Genomic DNA, 21,547 nt, shown 5'->3' with positions numbered 1-21,547 from the left:
TAAATTTAAATGTAGACACTTGTGCATAGCCAAAGTCCACTGACTTCAAAAGAAAAGTTTAAAAATCCTAAGTACGCGATTAATGGTGAGACAAAGCATACTTTTGAATTAACATTTATTTGAAATATTTTCAAAATAATTTTTAAGAGAATATTATTTCCTTTCTCCTATCATTGATGGAGAAGAATCATTATCTTTCAATGAGGAATCCTGTCTCAAATATAGTGTGTTTGTGACATACAGTAGTTAAAACTATTGAAAGATATTAATTTTTCCACAAAGCTACCCACATAAAGAAATTCCTCTGCAACTGGGCACCACTGTACTTGAAACTTTCAGAGATCAGTGTCTTAACTAAGATTAAGCTACCCTATTCCCTACCTAAATCAATTTCACCCAAATGAGGCGTTTGTTTTATAATTCATTGTTACTCAGACTCCAAAATCAACCATCTGCCATCGGAGTTTCTGTACAGTAATTAAGGGACTATCCATTAGAACTGGCAAGAGTACAAAGTAAGAAAGAGGAGGGGGCGGGGGAAGAGAGAAACCAAGCCACTTAAAAAGAGATGGAAGGTGTGTGTATTTCACACTGACCCCTCCACATCTCAGCTCAGATGTCATCCATGAGGCAAAACAGAAGTTAGGAAGAGCGGTCAGGCCAGCTCCTCCCGGGGTTATCCGAACTGAAACCACACTGGGGACTGAGCACGCGCCTCTTACCTTGAAAAAGAAAGGCTTTCGTCCCATTATGTAGCCCGGGGACCTGGCGCACTCCGGTCGTGGACTCCCCAAGTCCTAACTCCGTTAAGACGTCAATCTGTTGGGAGGGGTCCACACCAAGCCCCCAGACTGGTGGGAGTGGGGGAGGGAGGAGGAAAGAAAGAAAAACCTCCGTCAAAATATAAGTCTCTTCCTCCAAGGCAGCAAAGAACCGCGTCTTAGAGACAATATTGGAAACTGACAAGAGGCGACTCCCTCCGCTGCCTTACCTGAGATCAGCAATCGAGATTTAAAGAGCAGAGCACCCAGTCCCATTTCCGTGACCTACTTTAAACCCCTCTCGGTGCAAAGTTCCCCTTGGCCCTCAGACCCTGGACTAGGGGTGTGAACCGCCCTGCTGTCTCCAAGACAAGCACAGAAAAACATCCAAATCCAAACCCACCCCCTACTCCAAGCTTCCCACTCCAGACCTACTTCAGGTGGAGGAAGAGCGAGGCGTCCCCAGGCAGCTCGGACTGCCCAGAGGCGGGGGCCATCCCTTCTCCCGCCCCAGCTCTGAGGCCACTCACCTGCTCCGAGACCGAAGAGCAAACAGAATGTTCTCAGTAAGACCCGAGACTCCATGGTGTGGATCTGCTCAGTCCATCGTCTCCCTCTTTAAAAATAAAAATCGAAGAGGTTCTTGGAATCAAGCGGGAAAGACAGCGTTTGTCTTTCCTGCCGCTGCCTTGGATTTACTGATTAGTAAGAGGAGTACGATTTGGTTGCCTAAGAAAGAAAAGGGAGGACCCCCCAGGCGCGTGAAGAACTTAGACCCTCCAACGCGCACATCATTCCCACACGCAGACCCAGGCGGCGGGGCGCGGGCTGGGAGGCGGCCCTGAGGGAGGGGTCGGACTCGCCGGGGGCTGCTCCGCCGGGGAATTAGCTCCGGAGCCGAATCAAAGCAGCCGAAGGCACTCACACCCGGAGGAAGGAAGGCCGCCCCAAGAAAGCCGGGGCTGGGGCGGCCCCGCACCCGCCTGTCTTCACCCCCGCCCGAACCTGTTGTAAAGGCAGAGACAATGGAGAGAGCGCTCGGAGACACGCGGAGGAGAGACGGCTCTTCGGAGAGGGAGGGGCGGGCCGGGAGGCGGGGAGAGAGGAAGAAGGGAGGGAGCCCGAGGGCGAGGCCCCGCGCCCCGTGTCCCTCTCCCGCACGGGCTCCTCGGTCTCCAAGCCCCGTCTAGCGAGCCCCGGAGCCGTTGCAGCCTCCGCCCTCCTTCTTCCTCTCCGCCGACCCCGGCAACGCCAACCTCCTTCGGGATCGAAAGATTCTATTTCAAGGTGCTAAGTTGATGGGCGGTCTTTGCTCTCACCCCGAGATTTCGGGCGCCTGTCTAGAAAGACTGAGAGAGAAAGGATCACCCAATCGCAGAAGGCGAGGCTAGAAGGAGACGCACTCGCCCGCCCTTTAGGCAAAGGCGGGAAGCCCGCATACAGTCGCGCAACCTCGGGGACTAGAGAGGGGACTCCCTCTCGGGGGGATTGTGGAGGAAGACTGCGAAGGCAAGCTAGACTCCCGTGGTGGGGCTGGAAGTAGAGAGAAACTGACGGAGACGGGTGGCGAGCCTGGGAAGCCCTGGGAGCTCTGCGGGAGAGGTTCCCTAGCCGGGGCGGGGCGCTGGAGAGCTTCCCCAGGGCAGAGTGCGCAGTGGAGAACTTAGCCAGGAACTGCTGGACAGCTCCGGGACCTCGCGCGCCCCCTGCCAAACACAGCGCCCAGACCCGGGCTCTGGTTCTCCAGGACAGCAGGAGGCAAGGCCAACAGAGTCAGCGTGCCTGCCCATCCCGAAAAGAAGAGATAAAAGGTGATGATAGATAGATAGATAGATAGATAGATAGATAGATGATCGATAGATAATGACACACACGGGCGATGGGGCCGAGGGGCAGAGAAACGAGCAGAAGACGACTACAGAGCCTGGGCAAGAGAGAAGAGCCACCCCATCGTTGACCACACTCATGCAGGCTCTACCCACCCTTCACCATATGCACCGAAACCGTAACAGTGAGGTCATTTGAGATCTAATTCTCAGCAGGCAAAAGTATACTTGAGGTTAACAGCATATAGTATTCTATAGCCCTTAAATTTTGAGGTAAATTTTGAATAATGACATTAAAGTCCCATACTGAAAAAGTAAGTTTCAAAAGCGACTAAATTGTTAATCTGTACAAAGATCAACTGAGTTTCTTAACTTTCCATCCAAACAAGTAGATTCTGAATTCTCCAAAAGGATCCTACCCAGCTAGTTACCAAAATACCTACTGGGTAGAGTCTGAGGCTCCAGTAGAGCAATATGTACTATGTTATACTATAATGGGATGAGGGGAACATATTTAGCTCTGTCCTTGGAATGTTTAAGGGAAAAAATCAGAATCTGTAAGCTTTTCCAAATTAAGTTTTAATGATCTCTCCTTGTCAGTTTTCCCATTTGATTTTATCTGTAATTTTGTAAACTTTGAGAAATATTCCAGTACATATATGTGATGAAATATTGTTTTATGTAACTTTGTAAATTTGCAAAACTACACAAAATGAAATTAATGTAATTGAATTGAATTAATTCAAAGGAAATTATTCACCATGAAATTAAAAATCTTTCTATAGAAGTACAACCAAAATAATGAATTGTAGTAAGTATCTACAAAAGTTACATTAAAAATTGAAACATAAAATGAGAGGGAAAAGTAAATATACATATGCACACATATTTACATATAGACGTTCTCCTATCCTACTCGCACTCAACCAAATCATAGAATCAGGGGTACTCGCCAATCTCTGACTCTCACCCATGACATGCTGAAAGCTGGGGGTTAGTAAACTTGTCACACGTGCTTATGCTCCCTCCAGAAGAGTGGTATTTTGTATCCAGAATTAATCCAGTTGAACCTGCTATAGTAAATACGTGTCCTAATTAAATTTATGGAAACCATTAAAATATGAGTACAGAGAAGAGCTGTTTCCATAAAATGGAAATGCAAAGCTTTAGAAAATCATAATAAAGGTGAATCATTGTATTATTTAGGGCAGAGGTTCTCAACCTTAGAGCTATTGACATTTTAACGTTGGATAGCTCTTTGTTAGGATTGTCCTGTGCCTTGTAGGATGATTAAAAGCATCCCTGGTCTTTACCCACTAAATGCCAGTATTTTTAATATTCCATTTTATCTATATGTCTTATAACTATATCATTTGGTGTAGCTTTTTTTTTTTTTGCGGTAAGCGGGCCTCTCACTGCTGTGGCCTCTCCCACTGCGGAGCACAGGCTCCGGACGCGCAGGCTCAGCGGCCATGGCTCACGGGCCCAGCCGCTCCGCGGCATGTGGGACTCTCCCGGACCGGGGCACGAACCCACGTCCCCTGCATCGGTAGGCGGACTCTCAACCACTGTGCCACCAAGGTAGCTCCATTTTGTGTAGCTTTTTAAATTGCTGTTGTAGGGAATACAATATACATACTTTTCACCATCTACTCTAAAGTCCATGTGTTACTTCTTGAATTGGAACGTAGAAATTTTACCACCATATTGGTCCCTTTATCCTCACCCCTTTAAGTTGTGATTGTCTCCTGTATTAAACAGATCCTTTATACAATGTTAAAATTTTTGCTTTCAATCATTGTGATAGGCATAATAATGCTCTCTTCCCCAACACACACACACATACACACACACACACACACGCACGCACACACACACAAAGGAATACTACCTTGCCAATACCTTGATTTTAGCCCAGTGGAATCTGTTTTAGACTTCTGAACTACAGAACTGTAAGATAATAAATTTCTGTTGTTTTAACCACTAAATTTGTGGTAATTCATTTCAGCATTCACAGAAAACTAATATAAATACTAACCACGTAAAGTTCAGTCAAAATGGTAGACTCTACTGACCCTGAAAGAATCGTCTTCTACTCATAAATACATCACAAAGCTAAATAAAATTTTCAAGATTTTTTTATTCATAGATGAATTTTACATAAAAAATGAAAGAAAAAAATTTCCAGATGCTAGGGGAAAGCAGAGATAGCTGAAAATTGGCAGACAAAAGAGTAACTCATGCAATGATTGGGAGAGGGTAGGACACAGGGTTTCGGACACAGTAGGGGCCTTAAGACAATGGGGTAGGATTTTACCATCCACACAAGAACTGGAAACAATAAATTATGGCCAAAGCCAGAAGATGTGAAGATGTTACTGATCCCTCCAATAAAAATAGGGAGATATGAATGATTATATTACACATATGTTTTGCACAAATTGGCTCAAGAATTGACAAGAATGCTTGCCAGCTGCACATGACCATAGGTGGAAAACAAAGTCACCAGTAATAAATGTCAAATCTCAAGCCTTGGCACTTATAAGCACATGGTCCAAAATTACATTTGCACTGGCATAAGAAATTATAAAATTAGAACAAAACCCCTAGAGTCTCCTGCAGAAGCAAATGTAAAAATTCTGTTAAGGGAGCTTCCACAACTTCTGGCATATAAGAGAAAAAATTCTGATGAAGATATAATCACAATTAAATAATAACAATAATATCAATAGCAATAATAAATTGCACTGATGTAAAATACCATGAAAATGAGTCAGGAGACAAACATACCAAAAAAAAAGAGAATTAGAATCTCATGAACTCAGAATATCAGAGAAACATGATCAAAAAGTATTTAAAAATATATTTTAAATGACTGGAGTTTTTTAAGGAATAGAAAAAAATAATGAAGGAACAGAACTGTATGAGGAAATATTAGGCAGATTTCAAAGGAAACCAAATAGAACTTCTAGACAAACAAGCATATTTAAAAAAAATTTTTTTTAAACACTGGCTAGAAAAAGCAGCAGATAGGTGGGAATGTGAATTGGTACAGCCACTATGGAGAACAGTATGGAGGTTCCTTAAAAAACTACAAATAGAACTACCATATGACTCAGCAATCCCACTACTGGGCATATACCCTGAGAAAACCATAATTCAGAAAGAGTCATGTACCAAAATGTTCATTGCAGCTCTATTTACAATAGCCCAGAGATGGAAACAACCTAAGTGTCCATCATTGGATGAATGGATAAAGAAGATGTGGCACATATATATAATGGAATATTACTCAGCAATAAAAAGAAACAAAATTGAACTATTTGTAATGAAGTGGATGGACCTAGAGTTTGTCATACAGAGCGAAGTAAGTCAGAAAGAGAAAGACAAATACTGTATGCTAACACATATATATGGAATTTAAGGGAAACAAAAATGTCATGAAGAACCTAGGGGTAAGACAGGAATAAAGACACAGACCTACTAGAGAATGGACTTGAGGATATGGGGAGGAAGAAGGGTAAGCTGTGACAAAGTGAGAGAGTGGCATGGACATATATACACTACCAAACGTAAAATAGCTAGTGGGAAGCAGCCGCATAGCACAGGGAGATCAGCTTGGTATTTTGTGACCACCTAGAGGGGTGGGATAGGGAGGGTGGGAGGGAGGGAGACGCAAGAGGGAAGAGATATGGGAACATATGTATATGTATAACTGATTCACTTTGTTATAAAGCAGAAACTAACACACCATTGTAAAGCAATTATACTCCAATACAGATGTAAAAAAAAAAAAGAAAAAGAAAAAGCAGTAGATAAAATAGAGCTGAAAATTAGAGAACAAAAAAACCTGGGAATAAAAAGTGAGATCTGAAGATATTATTGAAAATCTGGCAAGAATGATACAAAGATGGAAAATGTGAACAGTGTTACAATTAGAAGATCCAAACACAATTACTTAGAGATGTAAAATAAGAGACTAGAGAGAATGGAAGTAGATAGTGTTATTGGAAATATTTAAACAAATAAGAGTGAAAAGCTTTCAAGAATTAAAGCATGCATGAGAATCTAATCCTGGGTGAGATGGAATAAGCACACCCCAGCCTCTCTCTCCCACTTAATGCTACCAAACCTAGACAGAATGCATGGAGTATTTGAGGACTCTGAAAATTAAGTAGTAGCAGGCAAATTGAGAAAGAAGACCAGAGTTTGAAGTACCACCACAGTGACAGTGAGTAATTCTAAGAAATACACCATCACTCAAGTCACAGACTGCCTCTGGGTGGTACGCATATGAGATAAATCTAAATACACTACAAAGTCTTTGAAATCTCTCCAAAGAAGGCTAGTCAAAACTGACAGTCTAAACCCAACTGTGCCAATTGCCTGCTTTTAAAAAAAAATTGACATTCTCCCTGGTACTTAAAATTCACAGTACTTACCATATTCAAATGTTCAAGATATAATCTGAAATTATTTGGCATAGGGAAAACCAGGGAACCTTCAACTTACGTAAGAAAAATGAAATCAACAGATACCAATGCCAGGATGACAACGATGTTGTAACTATCTGAAAAAGACATTTAAAAAGCTATTATAAAAATACTCCATAAAACAAGGGCAAACACTCTTGAAACAAATATAAAGATAGGAAGTAGCAGCAACTAAATAAAAGATATAAAAAAAGAACAAAGTGGAAATTTTAGAACTGGAAAGCATAATAACTGAAATTTAATAACTCATTAGAATGGGCTCAGTAGCAGAATGGAGATAACAGAGGAAAGAGTCAGTGAGCTTGAAGACAGATCAATTGAAATGATCCAATCTGAAAAACAGAGAGTGTTTTTTGTTTGGTTGATTCCTGTTTTTGCTTTTATACTGTTTTTGTTGTTGTTGTTGCTTATTTTTAAGTGAATATAGCAACAGAAATCTATGAGACAAAATCAAAATAACCTTAATGCTATTAGGGTCCCAGGAGAGGAAAAAGAGTTCAATAGCAAAAAAAGTATTTCAAGAAATAATGGCCTAGAGGCAGAGTCAAGATGGCAGTGTGGGAAAATGCAGAGTTAGCTTCTCCCCACAGCTAGGGTGCCTGCCACCACTGGTAGGGGACTCTCATGCCCAAGGAAATGGGAGGAACCCCAAGGTGAACCGGTAGGACATAGGGGGACTGAGTGGGGAGGAGAGGTGGAGGTCAGACAGGATTGATGCCCTTGAAGTCAGGGAGATCAGGAGAGGCAGGTGGAAGGAACTCGCTGGGAAGAGCGGGAGAGAAGCTGAGGATGATTGCCTGGCCAACTTGGGCGGCAAGCCTGCTGAGCTCCCAAGCCAATACCTCCCCTCCAAGCCCCATCCATGCTGCGTGGGTCCTGGGGGCATAGGAGGGAGGCCAGGGAGATCAGGAGATGCAGACGGAGAAGCCTGCAGCAGGGGCCCTCCAGGAAGTGGGAAAGGAGCCAAGGGCGTTTGACTCACCCACTCAGGTCCAAGGAGCCTGCTGAGCTCCCAGGCCAATCCCCTGCCCTCCAAAGCCCCCTCCAGGTCGCATGGGTCTTTGGGGGCATAGGAAGGAGGCCGAGGGGAGAACAGAAGAGGCAGGTGGGAGGGGCCCTCTGGGAGGAGCAGGAGAAGAGCAGAGGGTGATTTCCCCTCCAACGTGGGAATGGGAGCCTACTAGGCTGCCAGGTGAGGTCTCCTGCCCTCTGAGACCAGGGGTGGGGGGCACGCCTGGGTCCTTTTTGTTGCTTGAGACTAAGCTCCACCCCCCACAGCCCCTAAGGTCTTTTCCAGCCCTGTGGGTCCTGAGTACTGGCCCCGCCCACTGCCCAAACCTCACCTTTGCTAAGGCCCCGCCCTCGACAGCCAAGGACTTTCCCTCCCACTTTTTTTTTTTCCCTCCTCTCTTTTACTATTGTGGTACTGGTGTACCTTCTGGTTGTTGATTCTTCTATATTTTTATTTTTATATTATTTCTAACATATCTGTTAGTTTCCTACTCTAATCTTATTTTTTACTTTGTTATTGTTCTTTTTTTGTTTGTTTTTGGCTGCTCCACAGGGCTTGCAGGATCTTCATTCACGAGCCCAGGGGCGGGCTGAAGCTCATGCAGTGGGAGTTCCGAGTCTGAACCACTCTAACAGAGAACCTCAGACCCCAGGGAATATTCATTGGAGTGAGGTCTCCTGGAGTTCCTCATATCAGCACCAAGACCCAGCTCTACGAAATAGCCTATAAACTCCAATGCTGGAAGCCTCAGGACAAACAACCAGTAAAACAGGAACACAATCCCACTCATAAAAAAAAAAAAAAAAAATGAGATGGCAAAAAAATAAGTCACACATGAAGGAGCAAGGTGAAAACCTACAAGACCAAATAAATGAAGAGGAAATAGGCAATCAACCTGAAAAAGAATTCAGAGTAATGATAGTAAAGATGATCCAGAATCTCAAGACATAGAATGGAGGCATGGATTGAGAAAATACAAAAAATGTTTAACAAAGATCTAGAAGAACTAAAGAACAAACAAACAGAGATGAACACAATAACTGAAATGAAAAATACACTAGAAGGAATCAATAACAGAATAACTGAGGCAGAAGAATGAATAAGTAAGCTGGAAGACAAAATGGTGGAAATAACTGCTGAGAAGCAGAATAAAGAAAAAAGAATGAAAAGAACTGAAGACAGTCTCAGAGACCTCTGGGACAACACTAGATGCACCAATATTCGAATTATAGGGGTCCCAGAAGAAGAAGAGAAAAAGAAAGGGTCTGAAAAAATATTTGAAGAGATTATAGTTGAAAACTTCCCTAACATGGGAAAGGAAATGTCACCCAAATCCAGGAAGCACAGAGAGTCACATACAGGATAAACTCTAGGAAAAACACACCAAGACACATATTAATCAAACTAACAAAAATTAAATTCAAAGAAAAAATATTAAAAGCAGCAAGGGAAAAACAAAAAATAACATACAAAGGAATCCCCATAGGTTATCAGCTGATTTTTCAGCAGAAACTCTGCAGGCCAGAAGGGAGTGTCAGGATATACTTAAAGTGATGAAAGAGAAAAACCTACAACCAAGATTACTCCACCCAGCAAGGATCTCATTCAGATTCAATGGAGAGGTCAGAACCTTTACAGACAAGCAAAAGCTAAGAGAATTCAATACCACCAAACCAGCTTTGCAACATATGCTAAAGAAACTTCTCCAAGTGGGAAACACAAGAGAAGAAAAACAGCCACAAAACAAACCCAAAACAATTAGGAAAATGGTAATAGGAACATACATAATGATAATAAACTTGAATGTAAATGGATTAAATGCCCCAACCAAAAGACACAGACTGAATGGACACAAAAACAAGACCCATATATATGCTGTCTACAAGAGACTCACTTCAGACCTAGGGATACATACAGACTGAAAGTGAAGGGATGGAAAAAGATATTCCATGCAAATGGAAATCAAAAGAAAGCTGGAGTGGCAATACTCGTATCAGATAAAATAGACTTTAAAATAAAGACTGTTACATGAGATAAGGAGGGATACTACATAATGATCAATCCAAGAAGAAGATATAACAATTATAAATGTTAAGGCACCCAACATAGGAGGACCTCAGTACATAAGGCAAATGCTAACGACCATGAAAGGAGAAATGGACAGTAACACAATAATAGTAGGGGACTTTAACACCCCACTTACACCAATGGACATATTATGCAAACAGAAAATAAATAAGGAAACACAAGCTTTAATGACACAAGAGACCAGATAGATCTAATTGATATTTATAGAACATTCCACCCAAAAGTGGCAGAATACATTTTCTTCTCAAGTGCACATGGAACATTCTTCAGGATAGATCACATCTTGGGTCACAAATCAAGCCTTGGAAAATTTAAGAAAATTGAAATCATATCAGGCATCTATTCTGACCACAAAGCTATGAGACTGGAAATCAATTACAGGGAAAAAAACTGTAAAAAACACAAATACATGGAGGCTAAACAGTGTGCTACTAAATAACCAAGAGATCACTGAAGAAATCAAAGAAGAAAATTAAATAATACATCGAAACAAATGACAATGAAAACACGACAACCCAAAACCTATGGGACACATCAAAAGCAGTTCTAAGAGGGAAGTTTATAGCAATTCAATCTCACCTCAAGAAACAAGAAATATCTCAAATAAACAATCTAACCCTACACTTAAAACAACTAGAGAAAGAAGAACAAAGAAAACCCAAAGTCAGTAGAAGGAATGAAATCATAAAGATCAGAGCAGAAATATATGAAGTAGAAATGAAGAAAACAATAGCAAAGGGCAATAAAACTAAAAGCTGGGGGCTTCCCTGGTGGTGCAGTGGTTGAGAGTCCGCCTGCCGATGCAGGGGACATGGGTTCATGCCCCGGTCCTGGAGGATCCCACATGCTGTGAGCGGCTGGGCCCGTGAGCCATGGCTGCTGAGCCTGCGCATCGTGAGCCTGTGCTCCACAACGGGAGAGGCCACAACAGTGAGAGTCCCGCGTACCGCAAAAAAAAAACAAAACAAAAAGAAACCAAAAAAAACTAAAAGCTGGTTCTTTGAGAAGATAAACAAAATTGATAAACCATTAGCCAGGCTCATCATGAGAAAAAGGGAGAGGACACAAATCAATAAAATTAGAAATGAAAAAGGAGAAATCACAACTGACACTGCAGAAATACAAAGGATGTAAGAGACCACTATAAACAACTATATGCCAATAAAATGGACAACCACGAAGAAATGGACAAATTCTTGGAAAGGTACAATTTTCCAAGACGGAACAAGGAAGAATTAGAAAATATAAACAGACCTATCACAAATAATGAAATTGAAACCGTGATTAAAAATCTTCCAACAAACAAAAGTCCAGGACCAGATGGCTTCACAGGCGAATTTTATCAAATATTTAGAGAAGAGCTAACACCCATCCTTCTCAAACTCTTCCAAAATATATCAGAGGGAGGAACACTCTCAAACTCATTCTACAAGGCCACTATCACCCTGATACCAAAACCAGAAAAAGATATCACAAAAAAAGAAAATTATAGACCAATATCACAGATGAACGTAGATGCAAAAATCCTGAACAAAATACTAGCAAACAGAATCCAACAGCATATTAAAAGGATCATACACCATGATCAAGTGGGATTTATCCCACGGATGCAAGGATTCTTCAATATATGCAAATCAATCAATGTGATACACCACATTAACAAATTAAGGAATAAAAACCACATGATCATCTCAATAGATGCAGAAAAAGCTTTTTACAAAATTCAACACCATTTATGATAAAAACTCTCCAGAAAATGGGCATAGAAGGAACCTACCTCAACATAATAAAGGCCATATATGACAAACGCACAGCAAGCATCATACTCAATGGTGAAAAACTGAAAGCATTTCCTCTAAGATCAGGAACAAGACAAGATGTCCACTCTTGCCACTCTTATTCAACATAGTTTTGGGAGTCCTAGCCATGGCAATCAGAGATGAAAAAGATATAAAAGGAATACAAATTGGAAAAGAAGAGGTAAAACTGTCCCTGTTTTCAGATGACATGATACTATACATAGAAAATCCTAAAGATGCCACCAGAAAACTACTAGAACTAATCAATGAATTTGGTAACGTTGCACGATACCAAATTAATGCACAGAAATCTCTGGCATTCCTATACACCAACAATGAAAAATCAGAAATAAAAATTAAGAAAACATTCCCATTTACCACTGCAAAAAAAGAATAGAATACCTAGGCATAAACCTGCCTAAGGAGGCAAAAGACTCAGAAAACTATAAAACACTGATGAAAGAAACCAAAGGTGACATAAACAGATGGAGAAATATACCATGTTCTTGGATTGGAAGAATCAATACTGTGAAAATGACTATACTACCCAAAGCAATCTACAGATTCAATGCAATCCCTATCAAACTACGAATGGCATTCTTCACAGAACTAGAACAAAAATTTTTAATTTGTATGGAAAAACAAAAGACCCCGAATAGCCAAAGTAATCTTGAGAAAGAAAAATGGAGTTGGAGGAATCAGGCTCCCAGACTTCAAACTATACCACAAAGCTACAGTAATCAAGACAGTATGGTACTGGCACAAACACAGAAATATAGATCAATGGTACAGCATAGAATGCCCAGAGATAAACCCACACACATATGGGCACCTAATTTACAACAAAGGAGGCAAGAACATACAAAGGTGAAAAGACAGCCTCTTGTGCTGGGAAAACTGGACAGCTACATGTAAAAGAATGATATTAGAACACTACCTAACAACATACACAAAAATAAACTCCATATGGAGTAAAGACTTAAATGTAAGACCAGACACTATAAAGCTCTTAGAGAAAAACATAGGAAGAACACTATTTGACATAAACTACAGCAAGATCTTTTTTGACCCACCTCCTAGAGTAACAGAAATAAAAATAAACAAATGGGACTTAATTAAACTTAAAAGTTTTGCACAGCAAAGGAAACCACAAACAAGACAACCCTCAGAATGGGAGAAAATCATCAACTGTTGAATAGATAAAGAAGATGTGGCACACATATATATAATGGAATATTACTCAGCCATAAAAAGAAATGAAACTGAGTTATTTGTAGTGAGGTGGATGGACCTAGAGTCTGTCATACCGGGTGAAGAAAGTCAGAAAGAGAAAAACAGCTACCGTATGCTAACGCATATATATGGAATCTAAAAAAAAAGAAAAGAAAAACGGTACTGATTAAGCTAGTTGCAGGGCAGGAATAAAGAGCTAGACATAGAGAATGGACTTGAGGACACGGGGTGGGAGGGCGCAGCTGGGATGAAGTGAGAGTAGCATCGACATATATACACTACCGAATGTAAAAGAGTTGGCTGGTGGGAAACAGCCGCATAGCACAGGGAGATTGGCTCAGTGCTTTGCAATGACCTAGAGTGGTGGGATAGGGAGGATGGGAGGGAGGCTCAAGAGGGAGGGGATATGGGGACACATGTATGCATACGGTTGATTCACTTTGTTGTGCAGCAGAAACTAACACAGTATTGTGAAGCAATTATACTCCTATAAAAATCGATTAAAAATATATATATATATACACACATTAAAAAAAAGAAATAATGGCCTTAGACTTCCTTAATCTGGAGAAAGACATAAACTTAGCAGATTCAAGGAGCTCAGTGAATTCCAAATAGGATAAATGCAAAGGAGTCCATGGCCAACCATATCATAATCAAACTGCTGAAAACAATAGAAAAACAAAACTATCACAAAGAAAAAATTTTGAAAGCAACCAGATAAAAATTACACGTTACTTATAGGGAAGGAACAGTTTAAATGAATGCAGGTTTCTCATCAGAAGCCATGCAGGCCAGAAGGAAGGGAACAACATTTTTTAAAGTGCGCAAAAGAATTCTGTCATCCCAGAATTCAATATCTGGTGAAAATATCCTTCAGGCTTATCAAATGTTACCAGTCTGCAAGAGCCACGAGTCATTGGTTTAAAAACGTATCCCACCATGCAGCCCTTATTTTTAACTGCCAATAGACAAGCAGATTGAGCATTGGCTGCTTTTGCCAATACACTGCAGGACTTAGTGTTCATATGAATAGAATAAAGCATCCATGTGGACCCAGCTGGTCTGCTAGCTTCTGGCCTTGCTCAAGGTTTTCTATTAAAGGATGGGGTTTTGCCTAACATTAAGAGACAAAGTAACCCTCCCCAGAAGGGCTAAAGGTCAGAATATTCTTTTTTTTTTTTTTTTTTTTTTTGCTGTACGTGGGCCTCTCACTGTTGTGGCCTCTCCCGTTGCAGAGCACAGGCTCCGGACGCACAGGCTCAGCGGCCATGGCTCACGGGCCCAGCCGCTCCGCGGCATGTGGGATCTTCCCAGACCGGGGCACGAACCCGTGTCCCCTGCATCGGCAGGCGGACCCTCAACCACTGTGCCACCAGGGAAGCCCCAGAATATTCTTAATGATATCCAGAAGCCAGCTTTACTTACATCGTATTTCCCCCTTCATCTTTTAAACTTAACTCCAGAAATGGTAAGTACAGAAGTTATTAAAAATTCCATTTTAAGAGGAAGATTTTTATTTGATTCTGCCTCTGCTATCATCAAAAATCATTCTCTTTTTCTAAGGCTATTCATAGCCCACATTGTAAAGGAAATTGATTAAGTTCAGACCTCAAGACACAATAAATCATAATCTTCCCTGACTCATTACATAATTCTTAGTGCTTAGTTACTGACATTAGAATCTTCTTTTTGATGAACATGTAGTTACTAGATGGGAAGTCCAGACCAGTTTTCCCAAATTCACGGCTTGAGAACAAGGATAAATTTATGTTAGTATCTTAAAGAGGCTGGCAGGGACCCAGATTCAGCATAAGCCTGGCCAAAGTATCCATTCACACATAACATCAAATCCTCTGACAGAAAGAAAAGCCTCAAGAGTTACGTCACCCTGCCAGAGCCAGACTCTATCTCCAGCTTTACTGTCTTGGCCAAAGGCTGGAGCTGAGAAGGCAAACAGGACGACATAGCTGCTGAGTGAGCAGGTAAATAAATGTGTTAGTGGTGCAGGGGGTCTTCAGGTCATCCTCATCCTTTCCCTGAGCTGACTCTTACATTCAGAGTTAAGTCAGGGACTTGCTGGGAAGACTGGCCATCACTCACGATCACTTAATAGGAAAGCTTGAAAAGTTCTCATTTTGCAAACTAAGACTCAGACAAGTCAAGCAATTTGTTCAAAATCACACAACTAATTAATTTCAGAGCTAGCTCATAAGCCTTGTTTGCCTAATTTAGTCATTTATACCACAGATATTTGTGGAGGTCCAACTACCAGCACCATGCTCCGTGCCTCAGATCAGCAAATCTCAACTAGGGCCCAGGCACCACTTTGGACAAAGGGACCTTATAAAGAGTGACAGATTAATCTAAAAATATAACTGCTGCTTCTTGATGTTCCAAGAAAATCAAGATGCACCACCCACATGGACTTTCATGAACAGCTATATGAAATTCCACCTATATCTCTCTGACCAAATCTCTCATTAACTACCCCTGAACTAACTCTGCCCTAGCACTTCTTGGGTGTTCCTTGAACCATCCAAGCACACTCCTGACCCAGGAACTTTGCACATCCAGTTTTCTCTGTCTGGAACACTCTTCTCCCACACAGCTGCTTCACTTCTTTCAAGTGTCACCTTCTCAGTGAAGTCATTCCCAAATGGCCCTATTCAAAATTGCACCCCCTATACATTTCTAGTACTTCCTACCCTCCTTATTTGCTTAATTTTACTTATTTATACATTTATTATTTACTTGCTTATTTGTTCATTGTCTATTTTCCCCCACCCAAGGATGTAATCTCCATTTTCCACAGGTTCTTTTCACTGATTTATTTATTTTTTAAATTTTTGTTGGAGTATAGTTGATTTACAATGTTGTGTTAGCTTCTGCTATACAACAAGGTGAATCAGTTATACATATACATATATCCACTCCTTTTTAGATTCTTTTCCCATATAGGCCATTACAGAGAATTGAGTAGAGTTCCCTGTGCTATACAGTGGTCCTTATTAGTTATCTATTTTATATACAGTAGTGTGTATATGTCAACCCCAAACCCCCAATTTATCCCTCCCCTCTTTTTCCCTGCTGGTAACCATAAGTTTGTTTTCTACATCCTTGAGTCTACTTCTGTTTTGTAGATAAGTTCATTTTTTAGGATTTCACATATGAGCAATATCATGTGATATTTGTCTTTCTCTGTCTGACTTACTTCACTCAAAATGACAATCTCTAGATCCATCCGGGTTGCTGCAAATGGCACTATTTTGTTCTTTTTTATGGCTGAGTAATATTCCATTATATATATGTACCACATCTTCTTTATCCATTCATCCATTGATGGACATTTAGGTTGCTTCCATGTCTTGGCTATTGTAAATAGTACTGCAGTGAACATCGGGGTACATGTACCTTTTCGAAGTATGGTTTTCTCCAGATATATGCCCAGGAGTGGGATTGCTGGGTCATATGGTAGCTCTATTTTTAGATTTTAAGGAACCTCCATACTATTCTCTACAGTGGATGTGCCAATTTACGTTCCCACAAACAGTGTAGGAGGAATCCCTTTTCTCCACACCCTCTCCAGCATTTATTGTTTGTAGATTTTTTTTGATGATTGCCATTCTGACCCGGGTGAGGTGATAACTCATTGTAGTTTTGATTTACATTTCTCTAATGATTAGTGATGTTGATCATCTTTTCATATATTTTTGGCCATCTGTATGTCTTCTTTGGAGAAATGTCTATAAAGATCTTCTGCCCGTTTTTTGATTGGGTTATTTGTTTTTTTGATATTGAGCTGTATGAGCTGTTTGTATATTCTGGAAATTATCCCTGGTCAGTTGCTTCTTTTGCAATTATTTTCTCCATTCTGAGGGTTGTCTTTTCGTCTTGTTTATGGTTTCCTTTGTTGTGCAAAGGTTTCAAGTTTAATTAGGTCCTATTTTTTATTTTTGTTTTTATTTTCATTAATCTAGGAGGTGGACTGAAAAAGATCTTGTTGCTATTTATGTCAGAGAGTGTTGTGCTTATGTTTTCCTGTTAAGAGTTTTATAGTATCTGGCCTTACATTTAGGTCTTTAATCCATTTTGAGTTTATTTTTGTGTCTGATGTTAGGGAGTGTTCTAATTTCATTCTTTGACATGTAGCTGCCCAGTTTTCCCGGCACCACTTATTGAAGAGACTCTCTTTGCTCCATTGTATATTCTTGCCTCCTTTGTCATAGACTAGGTAACCATAGGTACATGGGTTTCTCTCTGGACATTCTATCCTGTTCCACTGATCTATATTTCTGTTTTTGTGCCAGTACCATACTGTTTTGATGACTGTAGCTTTGTAGCATAGTTTGAAGTCAGAGAGCCTGATTCCCCGAGCTCCATTTTTCTTTCTCAAGATTGCTTTGGCTATTTGGGGTCCTTTGAGTTTACATACAAATTGTAAAATTTTTGTTCCTGTGAAAAATGCCATTGGTAATTTGATAAGGATTGCACTGAATCTGTGGATTGCCTTGGATAGTATAGTCATTTTTATAATATTGATTCTTCCAATCCAAGAACATGGTATATCTTTCCATCTGTTTGTGTCATCTTTGATTTCTTTCATCAGGGTCTTATAGTTTTCAGAGTACAGGTATTTTGCCTACTTAGGTAGATTTATTCCTAGATATTTTATTCTTTTTGATGCAATGGTAAGTGGGCTTGTTTCCTTAATTTCTCTTTCTGATCTTATGTTGTTAGTTTATAGAAATGCAACAGATTTCTGTGTATTTATTTTGTATCCAGCAACTTTACCAAATTCACTGTTGAGCTCTAGTAGTTTTCTGGTGGCATCTTTAGGATGTTCTACATATAGTATCATGCTATCTGCAAACAGTGACAGTTTAACTTCTTTTCCAATTTGGATTCCTTTTATTTCTTTTTCTTCTCTGATTGCCATGGCTAGGACTTCCAAAACTATATTGAAAAAAAGTGGTGAGAGTGACATCCTTGTCTTGTTCCTGATCTTAGAGGAAATGCTTTCAGCTTTTCACCATTGACTATGATGTTAGCTATGGGTTTGTCATACAATACATGGCCTTTATTATGTTGGCCATGTATGTAGCCATACATGTAGATTCCCTCCATGTCAACTTTCTGGAGAATTTTTAATCATAAATTGGTGTTAAATTTTCTCAAAAGCTTTTTCTGCATATATGGATGTGATCATATGGTTTTTCTTTTTCAATTTGTTAATCTGCTATATCACACTGACTGATTTGCGTATATTGAAGAATCCTTGCATCCCTGGGATAAATCTCGCTTGACCATGGTGTATGATCCTTTTAATGTGTTGTTGGGTTTGGTTTGCTAATATTTTGTTGAGGATTTTTGCATCTATGTTCATCAGTGATGTTGGCCTGTAATTTTCTTTTTTTGTGGTATCTTTGTCTGGTTTTGGTATCAGGGTGATGGTGGCCTCAGAATGAGCTTGGGAGTGTTCTTTCCTTGGTAATTTTTTGGAAGAGTTTCAGAAGAGTAGCTGTTAACTCTTCCCTAAATGTTTGATAGAATTCACCTGTGAAGCCATCTGGTCCTGGATTTTTCTTTGTTAGGGGTTTTTAAATCACAGTTTCAATACTTGCGATTGGTCTGTTCATATTTTCCATTTCTTCCGGGTTCAGTCTTGGGAGATCGTACCTTTTTAAGAATTTGTCCATTTCTTTCAGGTTGTTTATTTGATTGGCATATAATTGCTTACAGTAGTCTCTTATGATCCTTTGTATTTCTGTGGTGTCAGTTGTAACATCTGCTTTTTCATTTCTAATTTTATTGATTTGAGCCCTCTCCCTTTTTTTTCTTGATGAGTCTCGCTAAAGGTTTTTCAATTTTGTTTATCTTCTCAAAGAACCAGCTTTTAGTTTCATTGGTCTTTGCTATTGTTTTCTTCATCTCTATTTCATTTATTTCTGCTCTGATCTTTATGATTTCTTTCCTTCTACTAACTTTGGGTTTTGTTTATTCTTCTTTCTCTAGTTACTTTAGGTGTAACGTTAGGTTGTTTGAGATTTTTTTTTTGTTTCCTGAGCTAAGATTGTATTGCTATAAACTTCCCTCTTAGAACTCCTTTTGCTGTGTCCCATAGGTTTTCAATCATCATGTTTTCATTGTCATTTGTCTCTAGGTTTCTTTTAAATTTCTTCTTTGATTTCATCAGTAATCCATTGGTTGTTTAGTAAAATATTGTTTAGCCTCCATATGTTTGTGTTTTTTACAGTTTTTTTTCCTATAACTGATTTCTAATCTCATAGCATTGTGGTCTGCTCTCCAAACCTCACGTTCCAGCATCCAGCCCCCATGCATACTGGTGGACACCCACCTCAGGCTGCAGCAAACAGGGCTGTGGGATGGAATATCTGTGTAGGTCTCACTCTGTCCTGCCTGCCACAGACCAGTTGTTGTGCCCTCCTCTGAGTCCCTGAAGTTCCCCTTCTGTCCCAGCTGATCTCCCTAATCAGCTTGGATTGGTGAGGGGGCTTCCCAAGATGTGGGACCTCTCCTCACCTTCAGCTCCCCCTAGGGGTGAAGGTCCCATCCTGCTTCCTCTCCTCTTCCTTTTCCCTTCTTCTTTCTTCCATCCTACCCAGTTACATAGGGATCTTTCCTGTTCTTTTAGGTGTCCGAGGTCCTCTGCTAGTGTTCAGCACGTACTCTGTGAGAATCGTTCCATTTGTAGATGTATTCTTGATGCATTTGTGGGGAGAAATGAACTCGTCCCCCTACTCCTCTCCCATCTTCCGAGACCTCTCACTGATTTATTCTTAATACCTACAACAGTGCCTGACACATTGTAAATATGTCAAATACAAGAATAATGTATATAAACACACCTAGTATGTGTCGAGCCTATAGTAGGCATTAAATAAATGGTAGCTATTACTACTTAGAATTTACCAGAATATGTTAACTTTTTTTTTTTTTTTTTTTTTTTTTTGGTGGCCTCTCCCGTTGCAGAGCACAGGCTCCGGACGCGCAGGCTCAGCGGCCATGGCTCATGGGACCAGCCGCTCTGCGGCATGTGGGATCCGCCCAGACCGGGCCACGAACCCGCGCCCCCTGCATCGGCAGGCGGAATCCCAACCACTGTGCCACCAGGGAAGCCCCTAGAATATGTTAACTTTTGATCAACAGGACATAATCCTCTAGGGCACGTAAAACCTCCTCATTAACCTCTACAGATCGTTCTACATAGTTGCTGAGATATAGCAAAAGTCCATCTTGTTCATGTCTAGATCACTACTATACATTCAAAATGGGTTCAACAAGTGATTTTTGATGGAGGTCTAAGTTTCTAAGTAAAACCTCTTGTGTAAAATTAGCTGCAGTTTTGTAACATACATTTTTTTAGCAACAAAAAGAAACTGACAACTTATTTTCACTTGTTATTTATCTCAGTACTTCAGGCTCTTATTGGCTCTTATTGATTATACACAAGAATGTGCCTCAAAATGCCTCCAACTTAGGATGAAGCACAGATATTAGTTTCATTTCCCTTAGTTTCCTCCCTCTCCCCCAGCAAATTGCATCAATGTGACTGACAACTATTTTTCCAAATTACAGGCATATTTTGCACCTTATTGCCTGTCTACTCCCTTTATCCACACATGAAATTTTCTTTTTCCTTTGGCTTAACTATTGTGGCATCTTGTTTCCTCCTATAAGGTAAATACTACTACTACTACTACTATTATTATCATTATTATTATTACCAAACTATTACAAATGAAGAAACCAAAGCATAAAGAAATTAAGTAAACTACCTAAGGTCAATGTTAAGTAAGGGGCACAGTTGGGATATGAATCATAACTATTTGATTCCACACCCAAATTCTTTTTATAAAACATTGTATTCTAGAGGGGATGTTAGTTTAAGTCTTTGGAAATTCATGTACCAAAAAACTGTTATTCATGACACTTTATCAGCACATGTACTAGTTTGCTAGGGCTGCCATAACAAATTACCATAAACTGAGTGGCTTAAGACACAGAAATTTCTTCCTTCACAGGTCTGGAAGGTAGAAGTCTGAAATCAAGGTGATGGTCTGAAGCCTCTAGAGGAGGATCCTTTCTTGCCTTTTCTAGCTTCTGGTAGCCTCAGGTCTTCCTTAGTTTGTGGCTGCACAACTCCAGTCTCTGTGTCTGAGACCAAACTCTTAATCAGTCCTCTCTATAGAACTTCTCTGAGCCTAAGTTAAATACATCAAATCCTTTTCAGCTCCAAAATTCTATTATTCTAAATAAAAAATAGCTAAATTAACCCTTCACATACTTAGTAATTGTACCTAATCATATAATC

General features: G+C 40.3%; 1 protein-coding gene across 3 annotated transcripts in view; it reads right to left on the bottom strand.

The window, feature by feature from the left end:
* NELL2 (neural EGFL like 2) overlaps nt 1–21,547 on the bottom strand; it is a 482,686-nt gene that overhangs the window by 375,044 nt on the left and 86,095 nt on the right. Inside the window, exons 1-3 of one of the 3 annotated variants that reach the window (XM_079938009.1) lie at nt 2,317–2,373; nt 1,292–1,377; nt 723–851 (exon numbers count right to left, since the gene is read on the bottom strand). In XM_079938009.1, coding sequence (XP_079794135.1) covers nt 723–851; nt 1,292–1,346 — 184 coding nt within the window. In that variant the 5' untranslated portion in view covers nt 1,347–1,377; nt 2,317–2,373. Of the gene's footprint in view, nt 1–722; nt 852–1,291; nt 1,378–1,766; nt 1,865–2,316; nt 2,374–21,547 lie in introns of those variants that run through there. The other 2 variants (XM_079938010.1, XM_079938008.1) reach the window with 2 other exon arrangements.

This window comes from Stenella coeruleoalba, assembly GCF_951394435.1.
Source record: "Stenella coeruleoalba genome assembly, chromosome: 11".
Classification (NCBI taxonomy): Eukaryota; Metazoa; Chordata; class Mammalia; order Artiodactyla; family Delphinidae; genus Stenella; species Stenella coeruleoalba.
Note: the sequence above shows the minus strand (reverse complement) of the source record. Positions and strands in the feature narration are given on the sequence as shown.